The sequence below is a fragment of the Sapajus apella genome, unplaced genomic scaffold (genome assembly GCF_009761245.1).
Source record: "Sapajus apella isolate SASKATOON/1434 unplaced genomic scaffold, GSC_monkey_1.0 scaffold59, whole genome shotgun sequence".
Taxonomy (NCBI): Eukaryota; Metazoa; Chordata; class Mammalia; order Primates; family Cebidae; genus Sapajus; species Sapajus apella.
Window position 1 is genome coordinate 13,376,063 of NW_022436999.1, and position 20,263 is coordinate 13,396,325.

General features: G+C 40.1%; 1 protein-coding gene and 1 long non-coding RNA gene across 2 annotated transcripts in view; one reads left to right on the plus strand and one right to left on the minus strand.

Annotated features, from left to right (window-relative positions):
• Positions 1 to 1,527: 1,527 nt before the first annotated feature.
• Positions 1,528 to 20,152, minus strand: LOC116528713. Its single transcript, XR_004259157.1, has 3 exons — positions 20,141 to 20,152; positions 13,339 to 13,343; positions 1,528 to 1,610 (listed from the first exon to the last, which is right to left on the minus strand). It is a non-coding gene; the product is annotated as an uncharacterized LOC116528713 (long non-coding RNA).
• CCDC175 (coiled-coil domain containing 175) overlaps positions 4,063 to 20,263 on the plus strand; it is a 64,691-nt gene continuing 48,490 nt past the window's right edge. The window contains exons 1-6 of the mRNA XM_032246140.1: positions 4,063 to 4,303; positions 5,576 to 5,661; positions 7,634 to 7,745; positions 12,103 to 12,238; positions 15,212 to 15,440; positions 19,746 to 19,868. Of these exons, the coding sequence (XP_032102031.1) occupies positions 4,147 to 4,303; positions 5,576 to 5,661; positions 7,634 to 7,745; positions 12,103 to 12,238; positions 15,212 to 15,440; positions 19,746 to 19,868 (843 nt within the window). The 5' untranslated portion in view covers positions 4,063 to 4,146. The remainder of the gene's footprint in view (positions 4,304 to 5,575; positions 5,662 to 7,633; positions 7,746 to 12,102; positions 12,239 to 15,211; positions 15,441 to 19,745; positions 19,869 to 20,263) is intronic.

Sequence of the window (20,263 nt, forward strand, 5' to 3'; positions counted from 1 at the left end):
GCCTGACCACAAGACAGACACTTTAGAAGCTGTGAGAATCCCAAGGGGTAGGAAATCTTTGTTGACTGTATAAACATATTGCAGACCATCAAGGAAGAAAGCCAAGTTGAAGGTTTAAATGGGAAATCTTACTAGTACAAAATGCAGGAGGCCCGAACCTTTGCAGCCCCTAAAAAGGACTCACCCAGCCAACTAGGTGAGTCACCCAGCATCACAGGGGACTGATGTTGGGGTTCATAAATAATAGTTTGGAGAACGTATGTATGGCTGACATCCTGTGGAAAATCCTCCAGCTCTTCTGAACACTCTTCTTTCCTGCTGCCTCCCAGGGAGGCTAGAAGTCCAGATTATCACTGTCCTAACCGCTTTTTCATGCGTGGCCTTGGGATCCAGCTCTAGCTGTTGAGACATAAAAGGAAGTGTATGGGACTCTGAGCAAATTTTCTTCCTTGAGGAAAAGGAAGAAGGGCTTCCACATGTGGCTCCTTTCCACTCCTCCCTGCCTTTGCACAAGGGTAGGGTGTGGATGTCTGGGGCTGCAGCAGCCATCTGTGACCATAGGCAAAAAGCTTGGTGATGAATGACAACATGCACAAAGCACCGAAACATACAACCACTTTCTATATGTGAGATGTTGGGCCCAACTGCCAAGAATGGAACCTTGGCTTGATCTAACTCAGAGCCTAGGCCCCAGGAGTTTAGGCTTTGCCTAGAGGTACTAGATTTATGCAAAGATGCTCTGAGAACAATGTTATCATCAAATATCATATAGACCTCACATGCAGAGACTGCAAACCTGCCAGAACACATGAACATATTAATTCCTGTGCTAGTTAGGGGCCAAACTCCAAGGAACAGCTGGGTTCTTTCCCTGGCTCTAAAAGCAGCAGTGGGTAAACAGAAACAAATATGCTTATGATAACTAAAAATCTTATATCAGCAGAGGACTGGAAGATTCTCAGCGTCATTCTGGCTGCTCAGCAAAAGTCCTTTTTAACAATACTGACTGGAAGATAAATGTATCTGTTTGTGTTACCAAAATAAAAATACATGAGAAAAGGACATGGATTTCGGCCAAGTGAACACCATCTGTAAGTAGTGAAGGCTGAGAATGCTTTTTTTATAAGTCAATTATTTTTAGTTTCCTGTGGCTGCTGTTACAAATTACCACAAATTTAGAGGCTTAAAACAATACAAAAGTATTGTTTTAAGTAAAGTAAATTTAAAATTAAACAATACTGAAAACCAATATATTGTTTTACCATTTTGGAGGTCAGAAGTTCGAAATGAGTCTTAGTGAAAATAAGATATCAACAGGGCTGCATTATTTCTGGAGTCTCTAAAGGAGAATCTATTTCTTTGTCTTTTCTAGTTTCCAGAGACCATCTGCATTCCTTTGTTCATGGTCCCCTTCTTCTATCTTCAAAGCCAGCAGCGTAGCATCTTCAAATCTTTCTCTGACTTTGATATCGACTCTCCTGCCTCTGCCTTTCAGTTATAAGAACTCTGTCATTGCATTGGGCCCAGCTGGACAATCAAGGCTGCTTTCCCCATCTCAGAGTTTGCTGATTAGCAACCTTAGTTCCCTTTACAATCGTAGTTGCCCCTTACTCTTTTTAATCTTAATATTACATGGAAATGAGAGTATTATTTTTCTTTGAACGCTAATGAGGGTAAATGTTTTTTCAATATGTTTCTTGGAATTTTATTAAGTGCCGATTCATGTTGTTTGCCTAGATTTCTATTTCAGAATTAATAAAGTTTCTTTCGAAAAATTATGGTTGAATTTTGTATAGGGCATCCCTTGTAAAAGAAACCATGAAACAAAGTAGAAGCTGATCATTTTCTCACAAAGTTCAGGGAAAAGAAAGTATTAGAAACATGAAGGGAAATAGAGAAATATAAAAATTTAGAAAATCTATAACAAATCCAGTAAGTGGGAGGACACCAAATGCCTTAGAATTAGTCTTCATTCATAGACAATGGAGAACAATGTGGTCCAAATGAGATGATGAGTAGGAAGAGTCTTCTGGGGACAGCATAAGGTTGCCTTGAAGTAGTCCAGTCTAGATATTTCCAGAAGAGAAAGAATTTGTTATAAGGGCTAAGAAGATAAAGAAGACCTCAGTCATCAGAGCTGCCATAACACCTGTACTGTACGCACAAGCTCATATTTAGTGCTGAGCAACTGGTGACTGCCGGAGTCACTAGCTCCTACTCCTGCCACCTCCAGAGGCACCAAAATTGCTCAGACCGACAGTTGACTGTAGCCTGAAACTACCACTTCTGGAGGCAGAAATCGCATGATTTCTTGGCCTTCGAATCTCCCACCAGTATCTCCCATTAGTGGAACTTACCAAGAAAACAGCTGGCAAGGACAACCAGGACATATCATTTCCAGGCTTCTTGCTCCTGCCACAGAGAGGAGGACCCAGAAGGGCAGGAACAGATTTGAGTATCAATAGACAAAATCCAGCAAAAAAGGGGGATATTGCCCAAGATGCTGTTCAACACCAAAATATGGCTTTCCCTGGATGAAGGAGGCCTGGATTCTAGAACTAGTTGTGCTATTGATGTGCTGTGACCCCTCCAAGGCAGTGTTGTACAGTGGTTCAGGACGTAGCTCACTGCCCTCATTTGCAAAGCAGGCAATAATATCTAGCTCAAAAGATTATTTGTGAGGGTTAACGGGTACTGCACCCAGGCGCGGTGGCTCACGCCTGTAATCCCAACACTATGAGAGGTCAAGGCAGGTGGATCACAAGGTCAGGAGTTCGAGACCAGCCTGGCCAACATGGTGAAACCTCATCTCTACTAAAAATACAAAAATTAGCCAGGTGTGGTGGCAGGCACCTGTAATCTCACCTACTCAGGAGGCTGAGGCAGGAGAATTGCTTGAACCCTGGAGGCAGAGGTTGCAGTGAGCTGAGATCATGCCATTGCACTTCAGCCTGGGCAATAGAGCAAGACTCCATCTCAAAAAAAAAAAAAAAATGGGGTACTGCAAAGTATTTAAAACAATGCCAGGAACAAAATAAGCATTAACAACTGATAGCTATTGTCATTGTTACCATCATTTTAATATCAATTTTGCCATCTGTAGAGAAAAGAGGAGGTTTGAATCACCTTTGCTTCTCTCTAACCCATCAGAGAAAAAGGAACTAACAGACTCAAACTGAGCCAGCCTCATGTTAAACTGAATTTTTGAGATTCAGAGAAACATAAATAATATCCTCCTGACCCTGTAATCACCGAGCTCACAGTTCGATGGGAGGACAGAGAAAAATCACTATGATTCAAGGCAAAATGTGCTCAGTGAAACACTAGATATAAGGAAAGTTACAAAAAGAGTACAAGAGAAAGTTTTGTAGCATAATAAAAAGATTCATACTGATTTCACTTTATTTTTTTATTTATTTTTCTTGAGATGGAGTTCACTCTTGTTGCCCAGGCTGGAGTGCAATGCCCCGATCTTGGCTCACTGCAACCTCTCCCTCCTGGGTTCAAGCGATTCTCCTGCCTCAGCCTCCTGAGTAGCTGGGACTAGAGGCATCCGCCACCATGCCCGGTTAATTTTTGTATTTTTAGTAGGAACGGGGATCAGGCTGGTCTTGAATTTCTGACCACAGGTGATCCTCTCGCCTTGGCTTCCCAAAGTGCTGGGATTACAGGCATGAGCCACAGCGCCCGTCCCAGATGTGACTTTAAATCCAGTATTATTCTCTGGTGGTCATGAGCAGTTCACTTAGCCGCCCGCACCTCAGTTTACTTGTCTGTAAAAGTGGAGGTATTAAAAGAGCCTGCTCACAAAGTCCTTGTGAAGATTGAGCTACTGTATATAAAGGTTCTCCTGCAGTACCAGGCACAAAGATGCGCTCAAAAGTGATCATTATTATGATTCCATTGGTCCACAAAAAAGACACAGGCCTAAACTAACGAAATGGAAATGGAAAGGGGAAAAAATCAGCTAAAGAGAGTCATTCTTCCCAGACTGCTTAATTACTGTGGATAAAAGCAGAGACAAGGGAGGGACCCACTAGAAGCGTTGGCCACGAGGGGGCGCCCCCGGAACTCGACGTCCTCGTTGCCCGTGGCAACCGGCGGTACTTGGCGCTGGCTTCCGGGGCTCTCAGCTAGAGCGGCAAAATGGACCTGAGCTCCTGGACCCCAGGGCTGAGGGCTGGCGAGAAGCAGGTGCAGGCAGCCGCCGTCTCCACCGGCCGCTCCCTGGAGTTGTGCACCTTCCCCTCCACCTTGGGCTCCTCGGTCGCGGTCGAGGCACTGGAACAGCTGTTTGTTGTGGGTAAGACGCTCCTGAGGCGCCTGAAGGGAACTCTCCTCAGAGGTGGCGCTTAGGAGGCGTTCAGCGGGAACCCTGAGCGGGGGCTTTCCTCCTGGAACCAGGGCATTCCTGGCCGGGGCAGAGCCTTCTCCCCGCTCCTTGGAGGCTGGGGAGAGAGGTGGCGGGTGGGGTCAAGTGCCCAGCTTTCTGGCTCTAGCGCAGCTGGGGTGACTTTGCTCAACTCTCAGTAGTGGTTGGTGAAAAATCCGGGACTCCCAAGCCACTGCCCTATGCCTGCGACCAGAGTACACACCTGCATTTAGGTTACGCCTTCGATTTCAGTTCTCTTCCTGCCTTTCCTTTACAAGTTAGCATTCTTCAGCATTTTGCCATGGCAAACTGGAGAATTAAACAGGCAAATGGGAAAGGAGTGTTTAAGAGGCTCCTGTTGTGTTAAGCAAGGAAAATTAGATGTAAACGTTTGCTTAGGAGATTCTAATAGAAAATGACCTTGGATGGGGCCAGGTGAAAATACTTTTTCAGTTAGAACGCTGAACCTGACTGTAATCAAGTCACTTAAGTTTAAGGCAAGACAGTCCAAGAAAGGGTGTTTCTTGTTCAGTGCAAAACCCGTTTAGGCCAAACAGCAGAACATTTCAGTGCTTCACTAGAATCATCCCATTTCTTCAAGATAATCCTATTGATTTATGTTACAATGTTACTATTAATTTGGGATAGTTTTAATTTTCCTTCTTAAATGCAGTAGGTTAATTTCACAGTTCTTATCAAACATGCTTGGGTAAATATTATGAAGAATGTTAACCACTGAGAAGACCTAAAGTTATTAAGACCTAAATTATTCACATGTATCTGAGGTCATTGTCGATGATAAAGCTAGGACCTTGAACTCTCTTCATACTTGATCTCTAGATCAGCATGCCAATGCAAACCTAGTACTTATGTACAAGTACATTTTTCTGTTAATAATGTCTAGACATGCAGAACATTTTTCATAGGAAAAAAAATCATTACACCTTCTTGCTCTGAGTGGGAATTATAAAATATTAATATGTAAATCTCCAGCACATTTGTCCTCAAGGAGCATAAAATATATACCTAAATTATAATATGGAATAGGAAGTCAACACAAAAGAGATTAGTGTATTGTACAATAGAAATTCAGAGATTGAAAATGTAACTTCCAGCCGAGTAAGCATTTGAGCTAGATTATAAAAGGTTAAGTAGGATTTGGGTAGATAAATAAGAGATCTTTATTTTCTAATTTTTTTTCAGAGCGATCACTGCAAAGTGACTATTTTAAATGCAATGAAGAAGCAAAGATCTTTCTTAAGGACATTGCTGTAGCTGTTAAGAAATTGGTATTGTGTTATCTATAATAACTATTTCTTCAATCTTCCACACATTGCTTCATCAAACTTTCATTTAGTAGAAATTCTGTTCAAAGTATTAAGTAGATGATTAGGGAATACAGTTACCCTGAACTTAAAAATACTTTTGTCTCTATTTTGTAGGTATTTACACAATTTTTGATCAACTATGGATTTTTGCTTGATTTTCCAACTAGAAAACTAAAGCTTGCCCTCATCCACAGCATAAACCCATTGCTTAAAATAACCATACAATCTCTGTAATAAATTTCAAGCATGGTGCCAAGTAACTCAGTTCTCTATAAGCAGTTCCTTGAATACCTGGTCAAAGATTATTTGACATCTGTTCCACTGAAGTAGACTGTACTGTTAGTGAAAACAAAGTGAAACTCTTTCAATTACACTTATCTGGCCCCTATCAAAGACACGTTGAAGAAATATTTAAAGAATCTTCCTCTGAGGTGTCACAGACATCTCTTTTCGGCCATGGATGATATTGACAGTGCTTCCTTGGCACTGTCAGAATGGTGAAGCTCTTCATTTTATTTAAAAATATTGGATAAGGATCTACTACATATCAAATAGCTAAAAATGTAGAAATATGGCTGTAAATGAGTTCGAATCCACAGACTGCTGATAAAACTCTCATCACTTTACATTTTATATAATTATACATACATATATATATACACACACACACACACATATATATATATTACATAATCATACTTTACAGTCCTTAATTGGATAGATACATGTAAACACTTAGGGGACATGTGTGTTATGCAGCACTGTGGTACTATGGAAACATTTTTCCCTGTGGGTTCCTTCTTTCAGTTACGTCTTTCTCTAGGATCTTAAGGGGCCAAAATATTTACTGTGGCTAAAGTATCTAATCTGTATTCATTTAATATCTGAGCTGTGAAATCTCTTAAAAAACAGAGATCAGGCTTGGCATAGTGGTTCACATCTGTAATCTCAGTACTCTGGGAGGCGGCGACGGGTGGATTACTTGAGGTCAGGGGTTCAAGACCAACCTGGCCAACATGGCAAAACTCTACTAAAAGAAGTACAAAAATTAGCCTGGCATGGTGGCAGGATCCTGTAATCCTAGCAATGTGGGAGGTTGAGGCAGGAGAATTGCTTAAACCCAGGAGGCAGAGGTTGCAGTGAGCTGAGATTGCCCTACTGCACTCCAGCCTGGGTGACAAAGTAGTGAGATTCCATCTCAAAACAACAACAACAAAACCCAGAGATCAATTCTTTTATTTTTAAAGTAATAAATTTTTACTGTTATAAAATTAATACATATTGACTTTGGAAAATTTCAAAAAAAACAGATAAGCGAAAGGACCACATTAAAATAATCACAATTAATACTGATGAATATACTTTCTACTTTCAGGGTATATAGGTGATGACTGCATTGAATTTCATTTTTTACAGAAAAGTGATCATGCCATATATGTAATTATATAGTCTGCTCTTTATAATTCATAAAATATAATGGCAGTTTCTCAGGTTATGAAATAGCAATAGCTATAGCTATTATGACCATATATTTAAAAGATGATTTATCTACTTTTTTTCCCACTAACTGATTTCTGAGTGGTATTTCCTTTCTTAAAGTAGCCTCACCTAAAAGTAATAATAACAGCTTTACCTATTTGTTTGGGTTTGTATGTGTGCGTGAGAAAACCATTGTTCTCTGTATACCTAAGCATATTTTTATAGGCGATTTCCATATTTTAATAAGTAGCTTTTTTCCCTCAATATTACTATTTTTGTTAGAGTCTTTCCTTTTAAATGGATTGAAACTGCATATAAGAAACAGATACAAATAAGGAAAATATTTAATGTAATTATAGTTTGACCCCTGAAAACATTTATAGGACATTGTTTAGGAAATCAGTCTTACTATCTTAGTGTCTTAACTTTTTAAAAATATAATTTAAATTTTCAGGAAGAAATGAGAAAAGCCACAATCGATCTTTTGGAGATTGAAAGCATGGAACTCAACAAACTATACTATCTATTGGAAACTCTTCCCTATAGCATTAAGAGGGAATTGGAAGGTACTTTTGAGGTTATTAACTGTAGAAATTTAGTTGATCTTATAAGAAAGTAGAATGAAGTACTTTTAACAAGATAAGTTTTATAAGTATTGCTCATGTAAAGTATAACTAGAAAGCATACATGACACAAACACAGTAAGATCCATAATAATTTTCTCTTATATTTTAAGTGGAAATAGTATATATAGCAGTTGAATTTATATAATATGGTTTCTAAATAGACTATAGATAAATGGATCAGCGCATTCCAAATTGGTATTTATCCAATTAAATTAGGCAACTTGGCTGGCCTACACCATCATTCTACTTTCTGTCTGAGTTTTGGATACTCTAGGTACCTCATATAAGTAGTATCATGCAATATTTGTCTTCATGACTGGCCTCCTTCACTTAGCATAATGTCTTCAAAGTTTATTCATACTGTTCTATGTGTCAGAACTGCCTTTCTTTTTATGGCTGAATAATAGTCCATTGTTTGTATCTATCACATTTTGCTTATTTATTCATCTGCAAATTGTCACTTGGGTTGCTCCCATCTTTTAGCTGTTGTGAATAATGCTGTTAAGAACATGGGTATTCAAATATGGGTTGAGCATCCCTTATCCAAAACAGCTGTGACTAGAAGTGTTTCTGATTTCTGATTTTTTTTTTTAGAATTTGGAATATTTGCATTATACTTACCAGTTGAACATCCCTAATCCATAAATCTGAAATGCTTCATTGAGCATTTCCTTTGATCGTAATGTAGGTGCCCAAAAGATTTTGGGTTTTGAAGCATTTCCAAAATTATGCTCAAAGGAAATGTTCTTTGGAGCATTTCAGTTTTCAGATTTTTGGATTAGGGATACTCCACCTGTATCCAAGTCCTTGCTTTCAGTTTTTGTTGTTGTTGTTGTAGTAGTATATTTATGCATAAGTGGAATTGCTAGATTGTATGGTAATTCTACATTCAATTATTTTTTTTTTTACTGGGGTCAGATCTTACAGAGTCATATATTCAATATTTTGAAGGTCTGCTTTGCTGTTTTTAACAGTGGCTGCACCATTTTATGTTGCCACCAACAATACACAAGGGTTCCAGTATCTCTACATCCTTGCCAGTGCTTGTTATTTTTCGGATGGTTTTGTTTTTGTTTTATCTGATTGCTATCCTGATGGCTGTGAAATGGGATCTCATTGTGATTTGATTTGCATTTCCCCAATGATTAGTGATGTTGAGCTTCCTTTTGTGTGCTATTGGCCATTGGTAAATCTTTTTTGGAGAAGTATCTATTCAGGTCCTTTACCCATCTTTTAATCAGGTTGGTTTTCTTTGTTGTTGCTCAGTTGTAGTTCTTTATGTACTCTGAATGTTAACCACTGATTAGATATACTATTTGCAATATTTTTTCCCATTCCATGGATTGCCTTTTCACTCTGTTGATAGTAACCTTTGATGCACAAAAGTTTTAGATTTTGATGCAGTCTAATTTATCTCTTTTTTCTTTTGTTGCCTGTGCTTTTGGTAGCATATCAAAAATCCATTGCCAAATTCAATGCCATGAAGATTTTCCCTATGTTTTCTTCTAAGAGTGTTATAGTTTAAGCTCTTATGTTTAGGTCTTCGAACTTTTTTGGGGGGGGTTAAATTTTGTATTTGGGGTAAGGGTCCAACTTCATTTCTCCAGATGCCAGGAACGTTGGCTGAGGCTCACAGCTGAGTTCTCCAGGGATTACCTTCAACAAAAGAGAGAAGGGGCCAGGTGCGGTGGCTCACGCCTATAATCCCAGCACTTTGGGAGGCTGAGGCAGGCAGATCACTAGGTCAGGAATTCGAGACCAGCCTGGCCAACATAGTGAAACCCCATCTCTACTAAAAAATGCAAAAAAAGAAAAAAAAAAAAGCTGGGCATGGTGGCACATGCCTGTAGTCCCACTACTTGGGAGGCTGAGACAGGTGAATCGCTTGAACCTGGGAGGCAGAGGTTGCAGTGAGCCAAGTTCACACCACTGCACTCCAGCTTGGGCAACAGAGTGAGACTTCGTCTCAAAAAAAAAAAAAAAAAAAAAAAGGAAGCTTCACCCCAAGTTATGTTCTCACCCCATGCTTGCCACCCACATTGATGATTGGTCACTATGAAGGTACGAAGGCCTGGCTCCCTTGCCTCAATGTAAAACAACTCTAGAGCATCATCACAGCTCCAAAGCTCATCACAATTTAATCTCCTCCTCTGCCCAGCCTTTTATTTCCTCCAAAGAGATGTTCCTCAGAGCACTACACAATCAGTGCTCTCCACACACATTTTAAAATCTGTTTCCCAGAGAGCCCAACCTAAAAAGAGTGGTCTTAATAAGTAAAAAAATAAAAAGTAGATTTTCCAGTTAGCCATTTAAATTTTCTCCTTGACCAGATGGCACAATGTTAAACTGTGTCAGCAGAAGGCATAGGAGGGATATGGAGGAGGAAGGGGTTCTCTTCCTGGCTCCAGTGTGCGCAGCTTGGCTGACTCTTGCAATGCGTGCAGCTTCTCCAGGCTGTGGTCCTGCAGCATCCAGCAGTCTACAGTGCCCAGCAGCTTCCCCCAATATCCACTGGGTAGCTTCAGCCACCAATGAGACAACTCTCCATGAAGAGCTTCTCTGGCACTCTCTTGGGTAGTTTTGCAGTGAGTTCTAAGTATGGCATCTTTCTGTGGGCACGTGCCCCTAACACCCACAGAGAGCAGATTTCCAGCAAGTCTCATCAGCCCAGCATTTCAGGAACTTCTCTGCCTTCTAATGAGGCCTAGATCCCAGGTCTCGAGGTGCTGTTTCCTCGAGCACTGTATCTCAGCCCTAGGGATGGTGGCTACTCCTTATGTCTGATATTTCTGAATGCTTTCAAGTTCTCTTCACTTCTTACCACTCATTCCCGAATCCTCTAATTACTCTAATCTTCAATTGTAGTTAGTAATTTATTCTATTAAACTTTACCTTTTCAATTTACTGTGAGATTTCTATCTCCTAATTGGACCTGACTGATAGAGTGAGTTTAAAACAATATGCTTGGTGTTAGTCTAGTTTGACAGGGAAAATGCAACAAACTATATGTGCAGAGAAAGAAAATCATATTTAGAAGAAAATGTACCAAAGGCAGAATTAAAAGTGTTTTTTTTTTTTCTTTGTTTGCTGTTCCTTATTTTCTAGATTGGGTTGCTTTTATAATCAGAAAAAAGTATTTTAGAAGGGAGAAAATATAATAGCTTATAAGGTCTTTAATACATGCTAAATGCTTAACCAAGTAATTTAATTAGTTGGCCTTATGTCATAAGTCCTTACTATTCAGAGTGTGGTCTTTGTGTCAGTAGCATAAACAACATGTAATAACTTGTGAGAAAGTACAGAATCTCTGGGCCCATCCTAGACCCACTGTATCCAAAGCTGCATTTTAACAAGATCTCCAGCTGATGTATTTGCATATTTGAGACACAAAGTTTGAGAAGGCCTTCTGCAATAAGCAATTTAACTAGTAGCCTAGAAAGAAAAAATATCCTAGCTCTCTCAGGAGAACTACCAGCTAGTTTCTAGGGAATTTGTTATGTAGAAATGAGTAGTCCAGCACCTTTCTAAACATCAGTGTTCAAAAATTCATGCATATTGACTATTTGTCATGCACTGAGATAATCCTTTGAAGTCATACGTGGTTACACTGACTTGTTATTTATGGATGAATAATTATTTCCTTAATACTTTGGGTTCCCCAAAAAGCAGAGCCTGAGGTAATAGCTTTTGCATTATTATTTTATTAGAGAGTATAATCCAAAGAGGAGGATGAGATAAGGAGACCAAAGCAGGGGACAAGGAAGAGATAACATGTGGTGTATTATGATGGTGGCTGCTGCTAAGCAGAACTAATTAATTATGAGAAGAAGCCCCCAAGACCCAGTGTTACTTCTTTTCAGGACCATCTAACAGTGTGAGAGAGGGAGAAATATTTATGCACTGGCTCCCGTCTGTCATTCGTCTGATGCTTGCCCTACCTCTTATACTTCTGGGTTATACATGCATGGGTGTGGGTACATAAAGAAGCCTCATGGTAGAAATTATAGAAGTCCTAAGCAGGAGGTGAGAAGTGTGTGGAACCACAGGCACTATCAGACTGCACCTGTCTGAAGATGATCCAAGGCCACAGAAAGCTGATCACCATAGCACCAGCAGAAATAAGAGAAATAATTAGTAGGTAAGATTGAGAGGGACCAAGGGAGTAAGAGGTGCCTGATAAAAAACATTATTAAAAGAATATTTCAAAGAAAGACTTTTTTTTCAGGATTTGAAAATTCAGTGTCTATAATTGTGCTCTTCCTCAAATAATGTAGTAACATTTCCACTTACTTTGAAGAATGTGTCAGAGACGCTCGCAGATTAAATCTTTTTGAGATAAATACAATAAAAATGAAAATTACAAGAACAGAGAAAGAAATAGAGCTTCTGAAGAAGAAAATAATTGACCTGACAAAATATAATGAAGCTCTGGGGTAGGTATTCTTACATTCAGTATTTGAGGGAGAAGGGGTCTGTGGCTGGAATGGGAAGATTGTCGGAAGGGGTTTATTCTCTGATCTGAACTGGGCAGGGCAAGTTGAGGGGTGAAAATGGGTTGTAGGAGATGACCCAGGCTGATGGGGTAGGGAAAGTGATGGATGTAGAGGACTGAGGAGGAGAGCAGAAAATCTTCAACCACAGCAGCCAGGAGACCTGTAATATTTCAAAGGCAGTCCAGCTTCCCAACAGCAACTACTGTTTATAAATCACACACTACCTCTGATGCTATCTCCAAAGGTAGACACACAGTGGGTTTCGTTTCCATTTTCATAGAATTAAGTTTACAAACCCCCACCACCAAAGTAAGAAATCTGGCAGGGATTATATTGTAAATCTAATATCAAACCAGACCTATTGTATCTGTTTCAGTTCATTGAAGATATTTAGTCATATTTGTAATCCACTGGAGGACTGAGGATGGGGCTAGTTCCCAGGACAAGGTTCCAGATTTTATCTGTAATTAAATGAGACAGTATGTGAAACTGCCTGTAGCTCAGGATCTGGCACCCCTTAGTGAGCCGCATTTTCTCCATCTGTGAAATGGGGATCACAACTCTTAACTTTGGTAGCTCATGAAAGGAAGAGAGATATTCTGAAAGAAAGAACTCCTTGAAGAATTACTCACCCCTATGAGAAAATTTGATACATTTTAATAAATATAAATATCAGCATGTTAGTTTCCAGAGTGATAAATATTCACTAAGAGCCCTTATCATAGGGGAAAAAGTCTTCTTGGGAAGCTAAAATAATCAGAGGGTTGCCTGGTACCCCATATATCAAATCGACAGAAATCAGGTAGAGATCTCAAGGCCCAGGGACATGGATTTCAAACCAAGCTCTCAGAACACCTGTGCTGGGAGATGCTCCATGAAAGAGAAAGTTTATGATTACATAAGTTTGAGAAATACCAGATACTCTAATCCCTGTTGGGGTTTCACAATGCAGATTTGTGCATGGTGCATGCTAGCCACAATGGCCAGAGCCTGCTACATAAACTAGACTATCCCTAAACTAATAACAAGAAAAATGATACCCAGGCTAGATATTTATATCAACTGGTCCCAACATCACATCCCTATAGACCAATGATTCTCAAACTTGATCTTGCATCAGAATCTCCTGAAGGGCTTGTTAAAACCCAGAAGCAACTACTGTTTGTAATTAAATTACTCGTACTTGCTTCCAAAATTTCTGATTTAATAGATCTGGGAGGAGTGGCATGGGGACAAGAATTTGCATTCCTGACAAATTCTCAGGTGATGCTGTTGCTGCTGGTCCTGACCACATTGGGGGATCCACTGCTCTAGACAAATCTTCATAGAAAGGCCATAACAAACAGAAGGTGGTGCCGGTTTTGTTGGCATCATCAAGCTACAATCATTTGTTGCATCAATTTTTCAAGGAAAAATGCATATCAAAGTGTCCACAAGCTCTGACAGGTGGTGGGTATGTCTCCTGTCCTGGGCAATTTTCAAAAACTAGATACAGATAGAGCAGCTGTTTGAATGTGCTTTCCTAAGGCTCCACACTGCGTTTGTGAGTGTTCTCAGCCCATCACAGCACACCTAGTGAGGTTTTTTGAGTTTACTTATTTTGCTTTGTTTCCTGGAGGCTCCACTGTCCTCAGGTTGATTCATTCTTAGAAGCCTTCCTCTGCTGCATCCACAAAGCCCCTATTATCTGACCATCTACTGAGCCTCTCAACTGGGCTTCTCTTTATTCCTTTCTTTTGTGGGGTTTGGCCCCTGGAAGCAAACTTCCCAACAGCCTGCTTTTACTTTCCTGAACCTTCAAACACAAATTCTTTTAAAAGTTGCTAGTCCTGAGGACTAGCCAAAGGAAAAGGGTCTTTACATTGCAGGAGCTTTTAAAAAGGAAAAATAGAGACATGGCACCGATTGTCCCTTTTGTAAATCTTTTGTTGTTAGCCTCAAGGTAGACATTTCTCTCAATCTTAAGATCTTCCTCAGATGGACACTGGCCAGCAATGGATGTGTGAGGTTAATGACTCCTATTGAGCTCAGCTTTGGCTCCAGCTGGGAGAAGCTAAGAGGGTTCAAATTAGGTTTCAAGCAACCTCCAAACAGTAAAGATGGACTCTTTTCTTTCCCTGATTTCTGTCCAGAGGAAGGTGAGCTTTCTGTTGGGCTCTGCCTGAAGGGCTGTAGCACCCAGGGTGGTTGGAGATGTGATGAGATGTTTCTTTTTCTTTGGCTTAACATCGTATCTCAGGATGATGAGATAGACATGATGACACTATGTATCAAAACACTCATCTGGCCAGATCCCATTTACCTGTTCAAAACTATTTTTGAGTCATTGTATTCTTTAACCCAAAAAATTCTGTGTTTACCACCTGGCATGTGGGGACTGGTGGGGTAAAGCAGGGCCACACGACATTCTAAAGTCGTATAAGTTGCACAGTTGATGCTTGTTTCCTGCTATCCTCATCTCAAACATTTTTTTTTTTTAATTTGAGACAGTCTCATTCTGTCAACCAGGCTGGAGTTCAGTGGTGTGATATTGGCTTACTGCAACCTCTGCCTTCTGGGTTCAAGTGATTCTCCTGCCTTAGCCCCCTGAGTAGCTGAGATTACAGGTGCACACCACCATGCCTGTTAAATTTTTGTATTTTTAGTAGAGACGGGGTTTCAGCATGTTGGCCAGGCTGGTCTCAAACTCCTGACCTCTCAGGTGATCTGCCTGCCTTGGCCTCTCAAAGTGCTAGGATTATAGGCATAAGCCACTCTGCCTGGCCTTCAACCAAGTTTAGAAAATCATAAACACAGTCACAAAATAAGTATTCTTGACAGTTTTCCTCTGCCAAGGAGTCATTTCACCACAGAGACTTTATTCCTTTCTTAGGAGCTGTGCTTCTCACTCTGTGAGCAATTCTTTCCTCCCAGGGAGAAACAGGAAGAGCTAGCAAGGAAGCATGCGAGGTTTATCCTGTCACTCAACCAAACTATGGAGAAAAAAGCCACCACCACTGTTTACATAAATGAGACTTATACTGAAATAAACTTGAAGAGAGAAGACATAGCATTGCAAAAAAAAATTATTAAAGAGGCAGAAGAGCTAATGGAAAAAGAAAGCGCAGAATATCTAATAAGAAAACAAGAGTTGGCTGCACAGGTAAGTGACATGATTTATTCTTTAAAATACAGAATCTGGGGCAGGAAATGGGAAATAATTTATTTGTCCTCAAGGCTGGCAAGCAGCCTCTGTGGTATCTTCTTTGAACACTGGGAAAATGGGATAAGTGGGAAACTCAAGGATACTTCCCCGGTGGGGGAAGATATTGATGGGTAGCGCATCTCAGTTCATGGGGATGAATATAAGTGACAGGATTTGTAACACTGGGGTGTCCCCTTGCTTATACACAGCCATATAGGGACAAGAAATAGGCTACCATCTTATCCGGGTGCCTTTGGTAATCCTGAGACTGTCTGTATGGACAGGACCAAGGCGTTCAGACATTTATCAGCCCTGTTGCTCCTGATAAATGAATCAGAAACAGTAGTGGCCTGCAAAGGGGCTGGGCAGAACTGAGGGCCTTAAAGAGAAAACAATGTTTGGAGACCAGCAATTTTGTGAGGGTGGGGCAGGAATAGCTACTGCATCTTTTTCTGCCACTATGGAGGCTGAACTCCCTGCTATGCCATGTTAATTAAAATTCAGCATCAGATCAGTTATGTTTGTTTCTTCCTTGTCCTGCTCTGGTAGACTCAGGAGAGGTGGGCTGTTTGCATGTTAGGTGTTCCCAGCAACAGTCTTCATTCTCCTTCTGCATTAGGGAAGCCTAGCTCATGATGCTGCCCTATCCATGATGGGAATTGGCATAACCTCAGGTTATAAATGTAGGAAACTGGACTTAGACTTGCAATACTGACTGCTATGTTAGAAAGAGGAGAGAAGGAAGGAAGGAAGGGAGGGAAGGAGGGAGGAAGGAAGGAAGGAAGGAAAGGAGAAGGGAGGGAAGGGGGTGGGGGAGAGGGAGGGAGGGAATATTTATTAAATTGCTTTTCTTGAGTCTTAATTAAAATTTAAAGCATTAAAATCTGACAGTAACTGATTCTTATGGCAATTGATTCCATGATAAGATTTGGGCTTTTTGAAAATTCCAATCAAGTCTGGGCTTCTTTATCCTTAAAAGTGCCTACCTCCTCAGAAATCATTTTACACTGAAGCTATGTACTATTCTTCCTGAGTACAGAGAGCTTCACCCTAATCATCCTTGTAAGAGGGATGTTGTGAAGTAGCTGGCAAGGAGTCTAACTCAGTGCATTTGAACTGCTATAACAAAGTAACTGAAACTGGATAGCTTGTAAATAACAGAAATTTCTCACAGCTCAGGAGATCCCAGATCAAGGTGCCAGCAGGTTCAATGTCTGATGAGAGGTCAGTCTCTGCTTCTAATGTAATGCCTTGAGCAATGCCTCCTCCAGAGGGAACAAACACTGTGTCTTCACATGGAAGAAGACTGGAAAAAAAAAAAAAAAAAAAAAAAAAAAAGACCTAGCTAAATGCCCTCCCACCCTTTTATAAGGTTACTAATCTCATTCATGAAGGTTCTGCCGTCATGACTTAATTGCCTCCTAAAAGCCCTGCCTCTTAATACTATCACATTGGCAATTAAGTTTCAACATGGATTTAGGGGTACACATTCACATCAGAGCAGATTTCTTTGGGCAGTCTGCAGCTTCTGAACATAAATTATAAAAGCCAAGCTCCTTGAACCTTTCTTGAGATTGAAACCATCTGTTAGCTTGGGTTGCAGTACTTGAATCAACTGAAATCTGTATCTCAAGAATAGGATAGGGTTCCTCTTGCTGAGCTAGACCTTACTTGGATTTATTGTTATCACAATGAAAAGGAAGTTTCAGGACAACAGGGATCAAAAGGGATTTACTTTTTCGTTTCCTGTTGACAATGATGATGAACACTGAAAGCAGGATTCTGTTCTCACTGATCAGTCCAGAACCCACACCTGGTATGGCTCACTTAAATTACGGGGCAAAGAGTGGGGTGTGTTTGTGTGGGCATAACTGGGTAAGGACTTCCAGGGTGGTGGAGTAGTGGAGACCCGGGAAACCCTGTCACTTTTCTTTGCTTCTCCTGGGAACAAAACATTCAGTCAAGGATGGCATCCAAGCTGCATTTTGCCCACCAGAAGGTAAGCTGCCTAGGGCAGGGGTTTTGTCTGCTTCATTCACTGCTGCATCTTTAGCAGCAAGAACAGTGGCTGTGTACCTCACACATGGCAGACACACTGTAATATTACTTTATTTAATGAATGAGTTAATAACTTCACAAGAAAGGAAGCCCAGAAAGGCTTCATATAGGGAATTTGCAAGCATGACAGATTCCTCTTTCTTACGGTACGTAAATAGTCTTTCTCAGGGGTCCACAGACTTTTTCTGAAAAGGGCCAGATACTAAATATTTAAGGCCATGCAGTCTCTGTTACAACTACTCAGCTCTGCCATTTGAGCACAAAAGTAGCCACAAATAGAACCTACATGAATGAGAATTGCTTTTCATAAACAGGTGGTGCTGGATTTGGCCCATGGGTTGTTTGCTTACTCCTGCTCCATCTCCCAGGGAAAGGGTACCAGTTAGGATGCTATCAGATGAAAAATGCAGAAGCCCTGACTCATGCTGGCTTAAACAGTAAGGGCCTTTATTATCTTACAGTTTAGGAATTCCTGAGGTGGGGCAGCCTTTAGAACTAGTTAAGGCAGTGGGTCCTCTCTTCTTTCTTCACCCTTCATCCTAAGGCTGGCTTCCCTCATGGTCACAACATGGCTGCCAGTGACAGTTGGACCCTATGACCTGGCCAGGTTAAAATAGTGCCCATCAGCCTGGCACAGTGACTTATACCTTTGATCCCAGCACTTTGGGAGACCAAGACCAGTGGATCACCTGAGATCAGGAGTTCAAGACCAGCCTGGCCAACATGATGAAACCCCATCTCTACTAAAAATACAAAAATTACGCATGTGGTGGCGGGCACCTATAATCCCAGCTACTCGGGAGGCTAAGGCAGGAGAATTGCTGGAACCCCAGAGGCAGAGGTTGCAGTGAGCCGAGATGACACCATTGCACTCCAGCTTGGGTGACAACAGAGAGACTCCAGCTAAAAAAAAAAAAAAATTGTGCCCATCCCTGGAACAACAATGCACTGTAAGGGAATGTCATGTCCAGTGGGTTAGACCAACTGAGGTGGATGGATATTAAAGAATCGACCACCAGTGTTTACTAAAGACACATCATAGGCCGTGGTCACAACCTATTCTTTCCCTTCCTATGAGAAAGGAAAAACTATTACAGGTGTCAGAGAATCTTCAACCTATAATATTCCCCACAACACCAAACAAAATAGTAGTTGCCAATTTTATTTCTATGATTGCAAGACCTCGGGAGAAGGCTTCAGCCAAAGTATGAATGCAAAGTTTTCAATTTCCTTTCTTTTAGGCATGTACCACCATGATGGGATAATTTTTTAATTTTTTGTGGAGACTGGGCCTCATTATGTTGCCCAGGCTAGTCTTGAACTCATGGCTTCAAGTTGTGTTCCTGTCTCAGCCTCCTAAAATGCTGGGATTAGAGGCATGAACCACCTCTGGGCCAGATTTTCAATTTTCAGCAAATTTTATTAATCATGAAGTTTCATTCATATGCATCTGTGCCCTGGCACAGTGATAATTGGTAATGATCATATTTATTCAGAGTAGCCACTTTGGGTGAAGCAGCTGGTGGCTTTAATGAGAAGTCACCCAGGCATATGATTCCATAGCTCTTTAATACAGAGTTGAATGTGCTTTCCCAGGCCTTTCCAGGCCTTTCTACTTAATTAGTTACCTTGTTCTTGGTAATCCATTTTACAGACAAATCCATGATATGTTTGATTTTGATAAGAGAGTGACATAGTTCATTAGGGTCTAACAAGTGATATTGTGATAAAATGGTAAGAAGTTTTCCAGGATTACAGGCTGCTCTGTCTTTAATGATTTTGTTTGCTCTGTGTTTAGCTGGTTTTATTTCCCATGAAATAATGTTAATTTAGATTCCTAGATAATTTCTTCATTCCTTTTACTTTTCTTGTCTGCTTAGTACACTGTAAATCTGGTCACTACTGCTGTGGTGATTTACTAGTAAATCACTACTGTGGCAATTGCTTTTATCATTAGTTATTAATAATCATTATTATTGCTCTTAAAAATTTACTATTTCAATATTCAGTAATTACAGTTTGGCTCTTGTGGTTCATGATTTTTCCTGTGATACTGCTAAATAAGCAAACCCTAGTTTTTTTGTTTGTTTATTGGTATACTTGGATTGAATATGTTATACTTAGATTAAATATGAATTAGGTTGACACATTTTTTAAAGGATTTTCTAAACTTTTTAAATTGGTTTGTTATGCTTGTCACTATAGATTAATGAATTTAAAAATATCTGTGAAATAAAGAAAATTGAGACTTATGAAAAGAAGAAAGAATTGGATAAATTACAAACTAAAGTATCAAAAATAAAAGAAACAGTTACTACTTCTGCAGTGGTAAGAAAGAATAAACTATGTATGTATTTTAAGCCTTATCTAGGTACCTCAATAAAAAAGGAGTTGATTTTAATTCATCTTTATGCCATGCTGAGAGGATGTTTTCTGCACATCAACATTTTCTGACACTTCCTTTATAGTGTTATGGTGCAATTGTGGTTTCCTCCTCAAGAATATAATGGGAAGAAGGAAATTAGGAATGCCTTAAGTACCAACTGAATTTGATGGGCCAAATTACTATGAAAATATTGATTTAAAAAAACATACAGAACTAACCAAATATACTGATATATATATATATATATATATATAATGTTTCCATGAGATTGCTTCATTTTGTATAACAAAATGAATAACCATGGGCTGAGTCCTTAGTTCTGAATGTGGAATAATAG